The following is a 15,910-nucleotide window of genomic DNA, read 5'->3' as shown; positions in this document are numbered from 1 at the left end:
TATTCGAGGTTCTTTCCAAGGGTACTTGGTGCCAGTCTAATGCCACCTGAGGGACCTGTTCCAGCTGACCTTGTGGTTAGTGAGTCACCACCTGGCCCCTGACCTTGGCTTTGAATTTCCCAACACCCAGAGGACCTTGGGGAGTGCAGAACGCGGCACATAGTGTGGAATAAACATGGTATGAATGAAATGGATTAAAGCAGGAGAGACAGAATGGAGTCCAGGAGGAATCAAGTCGGGCTCTCGTCCTGAAGTTCATTGAACAGGATGGAGTTCAGGTCTAGATCGCCTCTGCTCACAACCCAGCCCTCAGTCTGTGCTAACAGACCCAGGGCCGGTAGGGGCGGCAGCCCTCCAGCCTCAGGTGCCCGGTCCACCTCGACCCTACAGGGATGGTCCCCGATGAGGCAGGACAGACCCACCACCTGCCCCGAATAACACATGGAGCCACCGGTGCCCCCCGGCCCCCGCCCCTCAGTGAAGGTGGCCTCTCAAGGCCTCCCAGAAGCTGGCCAGAGGCAGGAGGCGAGGGTGCGGCCCATCCCCCGTCAAAGGTCAAGCAGCCAACTGTCAGGCAGCAGGGCAGGGAGCTCCCTTGAGGCCAGTCAGAGGTGGGCCAAGGCGGGGGGCTGCTTCCAAGCACTGGGGGCCTTGCGGGGTCAGAGATGAAGAGGCGGCGCCCAGAGCCCGGGTCCTGAGATGCAGGTGTGTGCACCCCCAGGCACTGCCCCTGCGGTCATACCGTTTCCAGAAGGTGGGCAAGAAGCCGGAGCTCACGCTTGTCTGGGAGCCTGAGGACGTGGAGCAGGAGCCAGCGCAGCAGGTCAGACCCGGGGGTGGGGCAGCTTTTCCAGAACACCACTGGGTCCCCGTCCACCCCGCTCTTGGTGAGCCCCCTCCTGCTTCCTGGGGCGCGCTCCCCAGACCTCCCCTCCTGGGCTCCCCCTACCCCCGGCTCCCGGCTGCGATTTCAGGGATTTCAGGTTCTACCCAGCAAGGCCGGCGGCTCCCCCTCACCACTCCTTGGGCCTAGCTTTCTGGCAGCGCCTTCCTTCCCCGGGATCACCCACCCTGGGGAGAGGCAGGGGCCTCTGCCTACCTCCCTAAAGCAGGGCCCTTAACTTTGGGGGGCCTTTTGAGAATCTGATGAACGCCGTAGACCTCCGACCCAAGGAAACAGCTTTTTACCTACGACACGCTTCAAAGAGCAGACCCGGACCCCAGTGGTTTCTCCCTGGCGCTGAGCGGCCCCAGCAGGCATTGCCCACAGCAGCGCGTGGCTCCTCTGCTTCTCACCAGGACCCCATGGCCTCCGCCCTGAACAAGCTCCGCTTACAGACGGGCCGGCGGAGGCCTAGGGAGGCAGAGCGAGGGGCCCCGGGGCCCGGCTGGGTGGACAGCCCCCCGGGCCGCCCCCTCACTAGCACCCGCGTCCCCTGCTGGGCTCTGCTCTGCCTCAGGTCGTCAGCATCTTCAGCCTGGTGGAGGTGGTGCTGCGGGCAGAGGCCACGGCCCTCAAGTACAGCGCCGTCCTGAAGCGACCCGGCACCGAGGGCCTCCTGGGCTGGCAGGACGAGCGGGGCGGTGACGACCTCGAGGAGGAGCAGGACTGAAGCCGCCAGCCCGGCCCCCCCCTCCCCCACTCCTCTAGGAATAGGAACTTTGGGCACCACCGGGGATTTTTAATTTGGTTTTTAACAACTCAGGGTTTTGTTTTTATTTTTTCATTCTATTTTATTTTTGCAGCTTGGTTTTCAAACTGGAGGGGGAGGGAGGGGCTGGATGGAAGGCTGCGGCCCGGCCAGCGCTCAGCAGCTCAGAGCTAGACCTGGTTCTCCTGGGAGGCCAGCGCCCCTTCTGCCAGGTTACCCGCTGCCCTCCCGTGCCCAGGAAACCAGGGGTTCTCAGTAAATCAGTGTCATGGAATAAAATCAAGTGTGAAGTGCTGTCTGGTGTGTGGGGCACCGGGGTGGCCAGGGTGGTGGGGTGCCCCTTGGACCCAGGACGGGGGACCTGGCCCGGGCTCCATCCCTCACCGCTGAGCCGGGGTTGCCACCCTTGGGAACCTTCCCGTCAGTTCCAGGATGATTCACAGAGCTGGCCGCGTGGCAGATTGATGCCAGCGCCTCATTCTGGCTGATTAGAAACGGAATTAGTATGCAAGACGGCAGGCTCACCCGTCGCTGCACCGCACGTAGCTATGTCTATCCCCACCCCAGCACTTCCTCTCTGCCGACTGGCCCCCCCCACCCCGTGGCCTCAGGAGCGGGGCTTGGGCCCTGTGCCACCCACCCCCGCTTCCAAGGCCGGAGCTCTGGGTGGCCCTGTCCACCTTCCTTAGGGGGGGCCAGCACCCCAGCATCTCCTGTCCCGATCCTGTGCCCTGGCAGCAGCAAGGGAGCCCGGGGGCAGAGCGAGGCCTGGCCCTGCCCGAGGGGAGGGGCCCCAGACCGGCCTTCCTGACCAGAGACGGGCAGATGGGCTCCTGGTGGCCCTGGCCTGGCCCCGTCGACTGCCTGCTATCTGCCTGAGCACCCAGTGATCCTTGAGGACCCAGGGGCAGAGGTGGGAGGCCACCGCACTCGGCTCTCTCCCCGGCTGGTTTGACCTAAGCCTCTGCTTCTAGTTTCCCCAGCAGACTATAGAGAAACACAGGTTGGCTTCCCCAGGAGCTGCCAGAAACTAGGGTGAAAACCCCATGGGGACCAAGGTCCCAGTTCCACCAGGCTATTTCCTGGGGTGTTGGTATTAACAAGCTCACTTGATCTGATTTCAGTGAATTTTCTTCAAAGAAAACTTCAGTGGAGCACCTTGTAGGAGGGCTTCGCCGTGGCTGGAGTGGTGACAGGGCCTGGCTGCCTCGGTCTCGGCCACCGGCCGGCCGTGGCTCACATCCCCCCAGCACTGGGCCGGGTGCCAGAGGGGGACCAAAGACACATCACTGTCCCCGCCCTGAGTTCCCTTCTCTCCTCCTCCAGCACCTTGACCAGCCTTCGGTCTGTCCATCCTGCCACCCCCAAGACGTCCCAGAGGCCACCGTTCCCTCTCTGCTCCTGCCCCAGAGCCTTCTAGAACCAGGTATCTGGAAGGGAAATGGTGAGGGTCCGGTGGTTTGGTATTTGGATGAGGAGGTTTCTGAGTGCTTCTGCAGCCTGGGCGGCCTGACAGTGCGAGCCCCAGGGCCAGACATCTCGGCCCTGTCCTCATCCTCTCACCTGCCCACCCTCTGAGGAGAAGCAGCCCCTTTCTCCTCGCGCTGTCCCCCAGGGCCTCCCATGGAGCCTGGGAGCTGAGGGCAGAGCAGAGCCCCACGGAGGGGCGCCCTCAGGATGGTGGTGGGTCAGCGTGCTGGGCCCTCTCTCGGGTAGCATGGACGCAGGCTGGACACCCTTCCCCAGCGCCCCAGACCGTGGTGAATCGTAGCCAGCTTGGTCAGCAAGGAAGACCGTTGCTGCCTGGACTTGCTGGGGAAGCAGAGGCTGGCCTCGCCCTGATGGCCCTAGAGCTGGGGGACCCATAGCAGCCCCAGCACCTCCACCCCATTTGACAGAAGGGGGAACTGCACCCAGAAAGGAGGTAGGTCTCTGGCCACAGTGACACAGCCAGACTCTGCCCAGCCGGGTCCGGGGTTCAGGCACCTGCCCTCCCCCAAACGCCCTGCCTGTGAGCTCAGAGCAAATGGCCCAGCGCTCTTCCCCCCAACGTCATCTGCGTCCTTCATCCGCATCTGCTCACTCAGCAGGTGTCCTTGACACCATCCACGTGCAGGGCACTGTCCAGACACACATCCATGGTCCAATGAGGGAGACAGCCCCCTGTGGTCCCTCACTCGGGGGACTGATGTTAAAGGGGGTGACGAGACCCAAATCTTGTCAAAAAGGAAGCCGTGGTGGTTCCTTCAGCTGTCCCAGAGCACCTGCATGTGTCCTCAAGGAGCCACCTCGGGTCGCCATGGGGGAGGGAGACGTAGACGCAAATGATGTCACTGCAGGACAAGGTTCTAGCGAAGTTCAGAGGCTGGAGTGTGTGTTCCCAGCCGTGAAGGGTGGGTGCTCAGAAGAAGAAAGCGCCCACAGCCGGCCCACGTGGGCAAGGAAACTGAGGTTCGGAGATTCCTGACGTGAGCCGTGAAGGGGGGAGGTCACTAGGATCAGAGGGTGCCCAGAGGACGGGCAAGGAGGTGCTGGTGAGGTAGGAACGGGGTAGGTCCCCACTGACCCTTATGGCAGCCAGAGAGCGTGCACTGTGTGCTGTGGGCCGTCAGAGCCCCGGGGGGATTCTCATCAGGGCTGTGACGCCATACGGCCTTTGTCCTTCACTCATTTATCAACAGCAGTGAGTGCCTTCAATGTGCCGTGTCCTCTGGGAGCTTATGGTCAGGAGGGGAAGTCACGTTTCTAGTGTGGCAGGTGGTGGGCACGGTGTTGACGGCAGCGGAGGAAAAGTGGTGCTGAGGAGGGGGCGTAGATGCAGAGACGTCCAGGAACCTCCCGGGGCTACTTGTGGGCACAGCCCCAAGGCAGGAGTGGGCTTGGTCGGTGAATGGGGCCAAAGGGCCTCTGGGGTTGTTTTCCCAGGGGCCCCATCTCTTTATGGGACCTACTCCCCAGCTTCTAGCCCATCCCTCCCACCTGCGTGGGTCCCCAGGAGCCACCATTCTGTACCACAACATCTCTGATGGGACCCGGGGTGGGCACCTGGCCCATTCTTTCCTGGGGTATCTCCTAACTAAAATTGGGAGAGGGTGTCACTCTCTCCCCAGGATGGTAGTTTGCAAGACATAGAAGCTCATGTTTCCAGAAAGTCACTGTGAAGGAAGCAGTGTACACCAGGAGGAAGGGAAGCGGCCTCAGAGAAGGGAGACCGAGAGCCTCGGAGGCACTGGGTTTCCCACTCCCCAGGAGACCCAGAGGTGCCTCCGTGCGGTGGGCTTTTCTGCCTTGTGGTAGTTCACGTACCATGAGGAACCTTTCCATCAATTCCCTTCCCCCTAAAGCTACTTCACACTTGGTTTCTTTCCTTTGCAACCAAGATAGGAGTCTTCCTGAAGCCTCAGGATGTTACCAAAGGGATCTTGGGTGCCCTCCCTCAGCAATCAGCAAAGCCCATCTACTGACATTGGTTGTGGTAAAGTTTTTTTCAGGTGCCAACCAAGGAGAAAGGGCAACTCATGCTCAAAAGACCCAAACTCCCTGATGGCTTTCAGGGAAGGGGTTTTTTTTGTTTTTTGTTTTTTTTAATTAATTTATTTATTTTTTTAATGCTCTTCTTCTCTGCTTACATTCTTTTTATTTATGTATGTATGGCTTTGTTGGGTCTTCGTTTCTGTGCGAGGGCTTTCTCTAGTTGTGGCAAGCGGGGACCACTCTTCATCGCGGTGCGGGGGCCACTCTTCATTGCGGTGCGCGGGCCTCTCACTATCGCGGCCTCTCGTTGCCGAGCACAGGCTCCAGACGCGCAGGCTCAGTAATTGTGGCTCACGGGCCGAGTTGCTCCGCGGCATGTGGGATCCTCCCAGACCAGGGCTCGAACCCGCGTCCCCTGCATTGGCAGGCAGACTCTCAACCACTGCGCCACCAGGGAAGCCCCAGGGAAGGGGTTTTAAAGGCAGCAATACAGGGTGAGGGTTTGGAGGTACAGGATCAGATTGTGGACTTTCTTCTGATTGGTTGGTGGTCGGGGTGCTATTTCAGGAATCTTAAGCATCAACCTTCTGGTTCCAGCCAGTCTGGGGTCTAAGTGCTTGTGGTCAGTATGTAGTTACCATTCTCCACCTGGGTGGGAGGGTCTTCATTCCTGCAGAACACCTCAAAGATTTGTGTCAGATTGTTATGTATAATCCTTGAGAAGAAACTAGATGTCCTGTGACTCTATTGTTTAAGCTGTTCTTACTTTTCTTGCTTGACTGCTTTCCTCTGTTTCTGCATTCCCTCACTTCTCTAATTAGCAACCACTTGTGTCTGTTCTTTGGAACTCAGGGAAGGCCTAGGAGACTTTTTTCCTACAAACAAGAAATGGGGGACACAGCGGGGCTTTTGTACCCAGAAAGGCCTCATGGGTCCTGCTCAGTTTCAGTTCCCCATTTTTCTTGATCCTCCTCAATCCTGAGGGGAACAGGGACAGGATGAGAAAGGGAATAAAGTTTTGGATAGAGATGTTCATCATAAACTTGGCAGCGGAACTCAGTTTTAGGGGGACTTGGTTTCAAGGACCCTACCTGTTCTGGCCCCTTGTCCTGTCCAGCCACCCCGGCTAAAGTGTCCCAGGGTAAACACAAGGTGTTCCCTTCAAGCCCTGCCCAAATTGCAAGTTTGTGATCAAAGAAACTATTGTTGTTTAAGTTTGTTTTGGGATGGTTCATTACACAACCCTAAAATGCAGAATATCAATAGAATATATCAATAAATATAGCTTAAAATTGAAAAATGAAGAAGTATGTGATTTAGAAACAATGGTAAATATCAAAATTAAAATCTAAGAGGGGGAAAATGGTTGCCTCGGGAAACTGCAGTGAGGGAGACAGGAACCTGCTGTTTTGTTTTATTGTAACAAACCTTATGGGTCTATTTGATACTTTAAACTACATTAATGTATAACTTGGATAAAAATCAAAACTAAAACTAAAAAAAAAAATTTTTCCCCCTTTTTTTCTTTCTTTTTGCTTAGCAGGAATGGATCTACAATTGGTTTAAAAGGCTTCTTGTACACTCAGCAATGGGTGTATGAAACAGTCCATTATTCCAGCAACTAAGATAAAATTCCTGCTGACACGACCTGATATTCCCACTCAGCTAAAATGCTGCCTAAGGTTTTTTTCTTAAAGACTCAGGTAACAGTCTTGGGGGTGACGAGTCCCGGTTGCCTCAGTGGAGCCCCTGAGGGGCCTTGTTTATTCTGTGTCTGAGCCCAGGCTTGGGTGTCCAAGGTGAGAGGCCAGCCAGGCAGAAAGCAGCCGCCTGGCCCAGGGAAGGGCGGTCCTGCAGGTGAGGCTGCCGGCCCAGGTGTGGCGGCGCCGCAGAAGAGCTGAGCCTCAGGCCCTTCCTGGAGGAGTTCGTGGGTCTGAATCCCGGATTTCAGGGTTATTTGGAGTTGGGGGGGTGGGTTAGGTGTTGAAGCAGATTAAAGATTTGAGGCCTGGTGAATGGAAGGAGGAAGATGCCTTTCACAACAAAGAAGACTCTGGAGATGGAGCAGGGTGCCTTCAGCACTTGCACGTAACTTAGTATGGCAGGATAATCTCTTTGAACCTTGTCTTTTTATGGGTTTTTGTGGTTTGGGGATTTTTTTTTTTTTTAATATGTAGGAAGCCACTTTAGGGGGGAAATACATTTAAATATTTCACTTTTTTTTTTTTTAATTTATTTATTTTATTTATGGCTGTGTTGGGTCTTCGTTTTTGTGCGAGGGCTGTCTCCAGTTGCGGCAAGCGGGGGCCACTCTTCATCGCTGTGCGCGGGGCCTCTCACTATCGCGGCCTCTCTTGTTGCGGAGCACAGGCTCCAGATGGGCAGGCTCAGTGATTGTGGCCCACGGGCCCAGTTGCTCCGCGGCATGTGGGATCCTCCCAGACCAGGGCCCGAACCCGTGTCCCCTGCATTGGCAGGCAGATTCCCAACCACTGCGCCACCAGGGAAGCCCAATATTTCACTTCCTAAAGTTACTATTTATTTATTTTTTTTGGCCACACCATGCAGCATGTGGGATCTTAGTTCCCCAACCAGGGATCATACCTGTGCCCCCTGAAGTGGAAGTGCTGAGTCTTAACCACTGGACCGCCAGGGAAGTGCCTTAAAAAGTTATTTTACTTAACCAGGTTCATGAATTGCATTGATTCTTTAACGTTCTTGAATTGTACCTTGCTCAGTTCTGGAAAGCAGTCAGCCAAATACTGAAAAAGCAACAGAAACTGAAGTGCAAAATAGAACATGAAACAAAAACTCTCCTTTAGCATATTTTACCTTAATAGATTTTCAAACTACACAAAGTACTGTTGGAATAAAACTGTCCTCCTCGTTCTTATGATACAAAATAAACGTGAAATTATTTTCACTCCTGAGTTACAGGAGGCTTTTGACTTTTTTTGGGGTGGGGGGGGCGGCTGCATCTTGCAGCTTGTGGGATCTTAGTTCCCCGACCAGGGATTCCAACTACTGGACCGCCAGGGAATTCCCTGGGAGGCTCTTGACTTTCTTAGGCTTTCATTTCCACACATTATATATTGATGCCCAAACCACCTTTCGGCCTGGGAGCTGTCTTTCATATGCAACAGCTACTACCATACTAGCACCCCAGGACAGAGCAGAGGCCTGGCCTCTGCCAACTGCCTGGCCGAGCCTCCCTTCCGCCCAGGGCTCTGCTGTACCCCAGCCTCTGACAGGCTGAGCCAGAGCTCAGCACTGCATACGGGGCTCCGCAGTCATCGAGAGTCCTCCCCAGGGACTGTGTGAGAGCGGGGGCTGCTCTGTCTCCTGCCTTGGCGGTAGAGCGGTCCCCTTTCCTCTCCCCACCCCAGGCACCTGACCCAAGTTCCCCTGTGGAAGGGAAGTGCCGGGACATTCCTCCCTGGTAGGTGGAATGGGCCAGAGGGAAACAGTCTACACAGACCTTGATTAGGAACTGTAAAATATTTGTTTTCTGGAAATGAGCTGCTTTAATATTTGGCCATTTGTTTGGCTTTCAAACACTCAGCTTGCAAACATGCCTTAAGGATATTAAGTCCTGCCTTAAGGTTAGGGTTTCACCCCTACCCCACCTCCAGAATTGCCTCTGCACCAGGCCCCATGCTAACAGCCCTGTGACACAGGTACTATTATTTTTCCCATTTTGCAGATGAAGGAATTAAGACTTGAAGAGGTTAGGTACCAGAGAATACCCATAATAAGTGGTGGAAATTGAATGAGCCCAGGCCCAAAATCTGCTGATTTCTTTCAATCAACATTTCTCAAAGCTAAAGCTTTTCATATATCACCTTTCCCACCCCCCCACCCCCCACTACATAGCTTGCGGGATCTTAGTTCCCTGACTAGGGATCAAACCTGGGCCCCGGCAGTGAAAGCGCCAAGTCCTAACCCCTGGACCACCAGGGAATTCCTCATGTATCACCTTAATGAGTGTTTGCCATGGCCACAAGCTTACTTGTACTGAGGCAGGAGATAGATGGGCTCCAGGCTAGGTGTTTACAACTGGCCTCCTGTTTACATTTCTTGGGGTGAGAAAAAGATGGGCTTCAGGTGGGACACTTGCAACTAGCCTCCTGTTTGCATTTCCTGAGACAGGAGATAGGTGGGCTCCAGGTTAGATATTTACAACCAGCCTCCTGTTTGCACTTTGAAATAGAAATAACAACAGAAACAGGGTAAATAGCCCGGCTTTGTCTCCTGTGGACACTTTAACAGTCGTGGCAGGAACAGAGAGGGGCTAAACCCTATTTGAGTAAAGATCAAGAGGTCATATATTTCCCATCCTTGGGGCAAGGGAGACATTGCACATGCGCAGAAATGCTCATTGGGCAAAAAGGAGGGGGCACCACCCCATAATATGTGATGCCAAGGCCGTCCCATAGGCCTCTGGGCTGGAATCCATCTTGGGAAAAAGTTGCGCGTGTGTGTTGGGGAGTGTCCTAGCGCAGGTCAGGTGTGGAAAAGAAACCAGATAATTGGCCCAAGGTAAACATAGACCTGGAAGAACTGCCCTATAGAAATGACTTAACTGCCTCTTCACTGCGCTCCTCCTCGTTAGGGAGGACGCCCACACCCTGCTCTCCGGGTGTGCATCTCTGCCCTCTGTCTTAACAAACTGTTTCTCTGTGTGCTCTCCCACTCGTTGTGCTGTTGTGCTGTATCTCTAATAATAAACTTTGTACCTGTTTTCTAGTTTTGGACTCCTTGAGAAATGCATTTTGCACTGGCGGCAAGAGCCAGGGAAAATTTGCCTCTAGCCTCTAGCCCTATGCTGGTCTAGTGGCTAGGATTCCTGGATTTCATCCAGGCTACCCAGGTTCAATTCCTGAGCAGGGAACTAAGATCTCACTTCACGCCACCACTCAGTGCTGCCTCTCCAAGATCAATACTATTGTTTTGTTTTGTTTTGTTTAATTAATTAATTTATTTTTGGCTGCGTTGGGTCTTCGTTGCTGCGCGCGGGCTTTCTCTAGTTGCAGTGAGCGGGGGCTACTCTTCGTTGCAGTGGGCGGGCTTCTCATTGCAGTGGCTTCTCTTGTTGTGGAGCATGGGCTCTTGGCGCGCAGGCTCAGTAGTTGTGGCGCACAGGCTTAGTTGCTCTGTGGCATGTGGGATCTTCCTGGACCAGGGCTCAAACCCGTGTCCTCTGCATTGGCAGGAGGATTCTTAACCACTCTGCCACCAGGGAAGCCCAGCAGGCAGATTCTTAACCACTGCGCCACCAGGGAAGCCCCAGTACTATTGTTTATTTAATTTTTTTAATACATTTTTTTAAAAATTGAAGTGTAGTTGATTTACAATGTTGTGTTAGGTTCGGGTGTAAAGCAAAGTGATTCAGTTATATATATGTATTATATACATTACATTTTACATAAATATATATATATATTCTTTTTCAGATTCATTTCCATTATAGGTTATTATAAGATATTGAATATATTTCCCTGTGCTATACAGTAAGTCCTTGTTGTTTATCTATTTTATATATAGTAGTGTATATGTCTTAATACCAAACTTCTAATTTATCCCTCCCCCTCACTTTCCCCTTTGGTAACTGTAAGTTCATTTTCTTTTTTTTTTTTTTTTTAATTTTTATTTATTTATTTATTTATTTTTGGCTGTGTTGGGTCTTCGTTTCTGTGCGAGGGCTTTCTCTAGTTGCGGCGAGCGGGGGCCACTCTTCATCACGGTGCACGGGCCTCTCACTGTCGTGGCCTCTCTTGTTGTGGAGCACAAGCTCCAGATGCGCAGGCTCAGTAGTTGTGGCTCACGGGCCTAGTTGCTCCGCGGCATGTGGGATCTTCCCAGACCAGGGCTCGAACCCGTGTCCCCTGCATTGGCAGGCAGACTCTCAACCACTGCGCCACCAGGGAAGCCCGTAAGTTCATTTTCTATGTCTGTGAATCTATTTTTCTTTTGTAAGTAAGTTCATTTGTATCTTTTTTTTAGGTTCCACATATAAGTGATATCATATGATATTTGTCTTTGTCTGAGTTACTTCACTTAGTATGATAATCTCTAGGTCCATCCATGTTGCTGCAAATGGCATTATTTCATTCTTTTTTATGGCTGAGTAATATTCCATTGTATATATGTACCACATCTTCTTTATCCATTCATTTGTTGATGGATATTTAGGTTTCTTCCATGTCTTGGCCATTGTAAATAATGCTGCTATGAACATTGGGGTGTTGGGACTTCCCTTGTGGCACAGTGGTTAAGAGTCCACCTGCCAATGCAGAGGACACAGGTTCGAGCCCTGGTCCGGGAAGATCCCACATGCCACAGAGCAACTAAGCCCATGGCCACAACTACCAAGCCTGCACTCTAGAGCCTGCAAGCCACAACTACTGAAACCCACATGCTACAACTACTGAAGCCCGTGCCTAAAGCCTGTGCTCCACAACAAGAGAAGCCACTGCAATGAGAAGCCCGCGCACCACAACGAAGAGTGGCCCCCGCTCGCCACAACTAGAGAAAGATGAAGCAACGAAGACCCAACGCAGCCAAAAAAAATTTTTTTTAAATATACATATATATAATTCTATCTTCTAAAAATAAAATAAAATAAAATAACCACCACCCAAATCAAGAAATAGAATGTGGTCTTCGTCCTCCCCACCCCACCCCATGCCCTTTCTCCTACACAACCTATCCCTTCCTTCCCCACCAAGGGGAACCACTGAATTTTTTGAAAATCATTTTCTTATCATGATTTTATCTGCAATATGGTTTAGTTTTGACTTGTCAATTTAAAGAAAAAAATAACCAAAGAGTGATGAGTTTAGTGTTACTCAAGGACATTACTGAGGACTATAGCCTGGGAAACATTGTCTCAGATTGCTCTGAGGAACTGCTCTGAAGAGGTGGAGGAGGAGCCAATATATATATAACGACTTTTTTGGCTATGAAAAAACATAGTCAAGCACACATCTCAGTAGAAGATCAGTGCTGATCAGGAAGAACAGATCTCTCAATGATTTTAGTGCTTTTCTATGTATGGCTCGTTGGAATTATTCCTGAGGTATGCATCTCAACTGTCTAGGGACTCATTTATCCAAAGCACAGAATGCCTCATCCTGTTTTTTCCATCATGAATTCCCCTGAGGGCACACTGTTGGTGGGCGACTGCAGCGGGTTTCAGTTTAACCTTTGGTATAACTGGATGGTGAAGGACACTCTGTTCCTTTTTTTTTTTTTTTTTGGTTACAGTCTACCCCCTTTTTGGTCATAAGTTCAACCAAGGTTTGAGAGGCATTTCACGACCAATTTGTCCCATGGTGCTAGGAAGTGTCATTCCTAGGTCAAGTGAGGATTCCACTGGTAGGCCATTCATGTGCTATGTCTGGATTAGACCCTGTTAATAACCTAAAACTTCTCTGGATCATCTGTCTTACTAGTCTATTATGATCCAGGAAATGTTTCTCCCTTGTTGCTTCTTCCCATATCTAGAGTTGTACTACTACAGTTAATTTTCTAGAGAGCTACATATGTGATTAATTGTCTCAAGGCATTGAGTCATCATTAATTTTGTCAGAGAACTGGTTATCCATCAGGTAATACAAGAAACAAGAATCATAAAATGGGCAAGATATAAGTAATATAGCTAGCTAGTACCATTAGCAAGGTCATAGTACAGCAGCTAGACAGAGAAGAAGGAAGGATTTACTACTTCCAGCAACTAGGGAGAACACCGGGGATCTTCCCAAAGCAGTTTCTTCCGGAAAAGCAAAAGTGGGGAATTTTTAAGCTAAAGGTACCTGCATATTCATGCAGGGGGCTTGGGCAGTGGACAGAGTTCAAGCTGTAGCTGATTGAAGTCATGAGGGTCAGAAAAGGCAACGTCATCATCCCTTAGGTTCCTGTTGATCTGGTGGTTGAGCACCCTAGGGGGAGGGTTTAAATTCTGCAAAACAGCTCAAGACAGTACTTTAGGCTAATTTCTACCATTGAAATAGAACTGGGAGTCTTTACACCTGATTCATTATCTCTGCAATTGTTACTTCTCTTGTCTGATAAGTTCACCCTTAAGACCATTATTACTGAGACCTGTTCAAGGGAACACATTGTAGCCAGGCTTAGATCACAAAATGGCTTAGGCCAAAAAATGGCTTCCTTATGTCAAGAAAGTCTTTCCGGTTCTCTTTCTCCAGGGACTTCTACCCAATCTGGTTACACCATCCACAGGTAGAGACATAGCTGTAACATACATATGACAAACAGATAACCAGAGATTTCATAGCTTCATTTCAAAACTTAGTCATGAACCAGGTATTAAAATATAAAACTTACTAGTTTATAAATACCAGTTGGAATAAGTTATCTGCTCAGGTGGCTAAGGCTTTTTACTATTTGCAGAAAACATTTTAAGATTTGTATTCGTCCTTGACAAATCCTTAAAGAAGCTGTGAATTAGATTTTAAATGAGAGAGCCTTTCCAGCAGTTTGAGTTTTAAAAGACTTCTTTTCCCTTTTTTCTCCTTTGGTTTCAAGTTCTACCTGATCGAGTTAACTGGGCTCAGTCTCAGGCCATTATGGGCTGTATTTACATTTCTGATTTGTAGAGATTTGTAAGACAAGGACAGTTGCTTTTCATTCCCAAAGGAACTGGGTTGCCACCTAAATGATATCAAGAGATTGATTTGTCCAACTACATTTTCTTTAATCTGCTCCTTTATATCAGTTAGAATATTTCCAACTAAACTGGAAATCAAAAGATTTCTAGGGCTTCCCTGGTGGCGCAGTGGTTGAGAATCTGCCTACCAATGCAGGGGACACGGGTTCGAGCCCTGGTCTGGGAAGATCCCACATGTCGCGGAGCAACTAGGCCCGTGAGCCACAACTACTGAGCCTGCGTGTCTGGAGCCTGTGCTCTGCAACAAGAGAGGCTGCGATAGTGAGAGGCCTGTACACCACTATGAAGAGTGGCCCCCGCTTGCCGCAACTAGAGAGAGCCCTAGCACAGAAACGAAGACCCAACACAGCCAAAAAGAAAATAAATAAATAAATAAATAATTAATTAAAAAAAAAAAAAGATTTCTATATTCTAGATCTTTAGGATTCAATGTACCATGCTTTGAAAAGTCTACACAAGGCATTCAACAAAGGCCCTCTTTCAGGTCTGGACTTCTGGTCAAAGTCAGACCAATTCACCCTAGGGGCAAAAAAAAGTCTGCATCATTGCTTTTATTAGCCCCCAGTTTTTACCTCATACTGTATGGGCTCAGGTAATCCTATTGATTTCCTTGAGTATTTTGAATTAACATTGCCTAAGAGGCAGCTGTATATGCCCTGTCTTTTTTATAAATTTATTTATTTATTTATTTATTTATTTATTTATTTATTTATTTATTTTTGGCTGTGTTGGGTCTTCGTTGCTGCACACGGGCTTTCTCTAGTTGCGGCGAGCAGGGGCTACTCTTCGTTGCGGTGCACGGGCTTCTCATTGCAGTGGCTCCTCTTGTTGCGGAGCACGGGCTCTAGAACACAGGCTCAGTAGTTGTGGCGCATGGACTTCATTGCTCCGCGGCATGTGGGATCTTCCCGGACCAGGGCTCGAACCCGTGTCCCCTGCATTGGCAGGCGGATTCTTAACCACTGTGCCACCAGGGAAGCCCTGCCCTGTCTTATATACCAGGCAGAGGAAGCATTTCTCAATGAGACATATGTCTATCCCCACAGTACAATCAGGAAAAGGAGAAGTAGCCATCTTACATAAAGCTCATTCAGATACACCACTTTTATATAAACTTTCATCTCCCAAACAAGTCCACATTATTTACCCCAAGTAGAAAAATTTTAAAGGCTAGAAGAAAAAAATTAACACTTGAGATACCTGACCAGCAATCACTTGGGGCAACAGTTAGGCCAATTAATCAAGTCCAAGATTGACAAAAAGGGTCCCTTGGCTCGACCCCTCACTGGGGACCACAAAGCCTTTTTTATGAGAATGGATAAAATAGCAGGGTGGCAGGGCTAAAAAGGAAGGTTTCTGGGGCTCCTTGCAAAACAGAGACTTGTTAATGGAGTCCTAACGGAGGCTAAGGTTTAGGGTATAAGAGTTGATGGAATTGAGATGTGCTCTACTGGATGCCCTCTTTCGTGATTTGCATCTTTCACTCAACACTGTTGGTGAGAAGCAGTGAATCTGTTGCATGCAACAAAAGTCTCATCATTTCCATTGCTGTCTAGTATTCCATGTATGACAATGCTGTAATTTTTTCCTTTTTCCTGCTGATGCTATTTCCAACTTTTGGCTGCTTATTAAATGGTGCTGCTTTAAATGTGTTGGCACATACCTCCTGGGGCACATGTGCCACGGATTCTCCAGGACATTTACCCAGAGTAGAACTACCTCCATCATGGGACAGGCATGTCCTAATGTCACTGGAGAAGGCTTGTGTCTGCAGTGGACTCAGCTCCTTTTCCTCCTCTTCTTCTCCAAGGCTCGCAGGGTTGGGCTTTTTGGTCTTTATCAGCCTGGGGTCTGTGATACCACCATGTGGTTTATGCTGCATCACTTGAATGCCTTTCCAATGTCTCCCTGTATGAGAAACCTGTGCAGTAGGGGGTGGAAAGGCAGCTAAGTAAGGCAGAGGCAGATGGGAGAGTGGCTGACAGAGCAGTGACAGCTGCAGAAGAGGGATTGGGGGAGGGGCTTTCTGAGGGGCCCTGTACGGAGGGAGCCAGCACGGAGGGCAGGGACCAAGGAGAGGGCAGATTCTGAGGGC

The 15,910-nt window shown here is 50.4% G+C and overlaps 1 protein-coding gene across 2 annotated transcripts in view; it reads left to right on the top strand.

The window, feature by feature from the left end:
* DIS3L2 (DIS3 like 3'-5' exoribonuclease 2) overlaps positions 1-1,942 on the top strand; it is a 370,836-nt gene extending 368,894 nt beyond the window's left edge. For both annotated transcript variants that reach the window (XM_082395568.1, XM_082395569.1), the window contains exons 20-21: positions 722-823; positions 1,461-1,942. In XM_082395568.1, coding sequence (XP_082251694.1) covers positions 722-823; positions 1,461-1,613 — 255 coding nt within the window. In that variant the 3' untranslated portion in view covers positions 1,614-1,942. The remainder of the gene's footprint in view (positions 1-721; positions 824-1,460) is intronic.
* Positions 1,943-15,910: the final 13,968 nt, after the last annotated feature.

Source organism: Balaenoptera borealis, assembly GCF_965194805.1.
Source record: "Balaenoptera borealis genome assembly, chromosome: 6".
In the NCBI taxonomy this organism is placed as follows: domain Eukaryota; kingdom Metazoa; phylum Chordata; class Mammalia; order Artiodactyla; family Balaenopteridae; genus Balaenoptera; species Balaenoptera borealis.
Note: the sequence above shows the minus strand (reverse complement) of the source record. Positions and strands in the feature narration are given on the sequence as shown.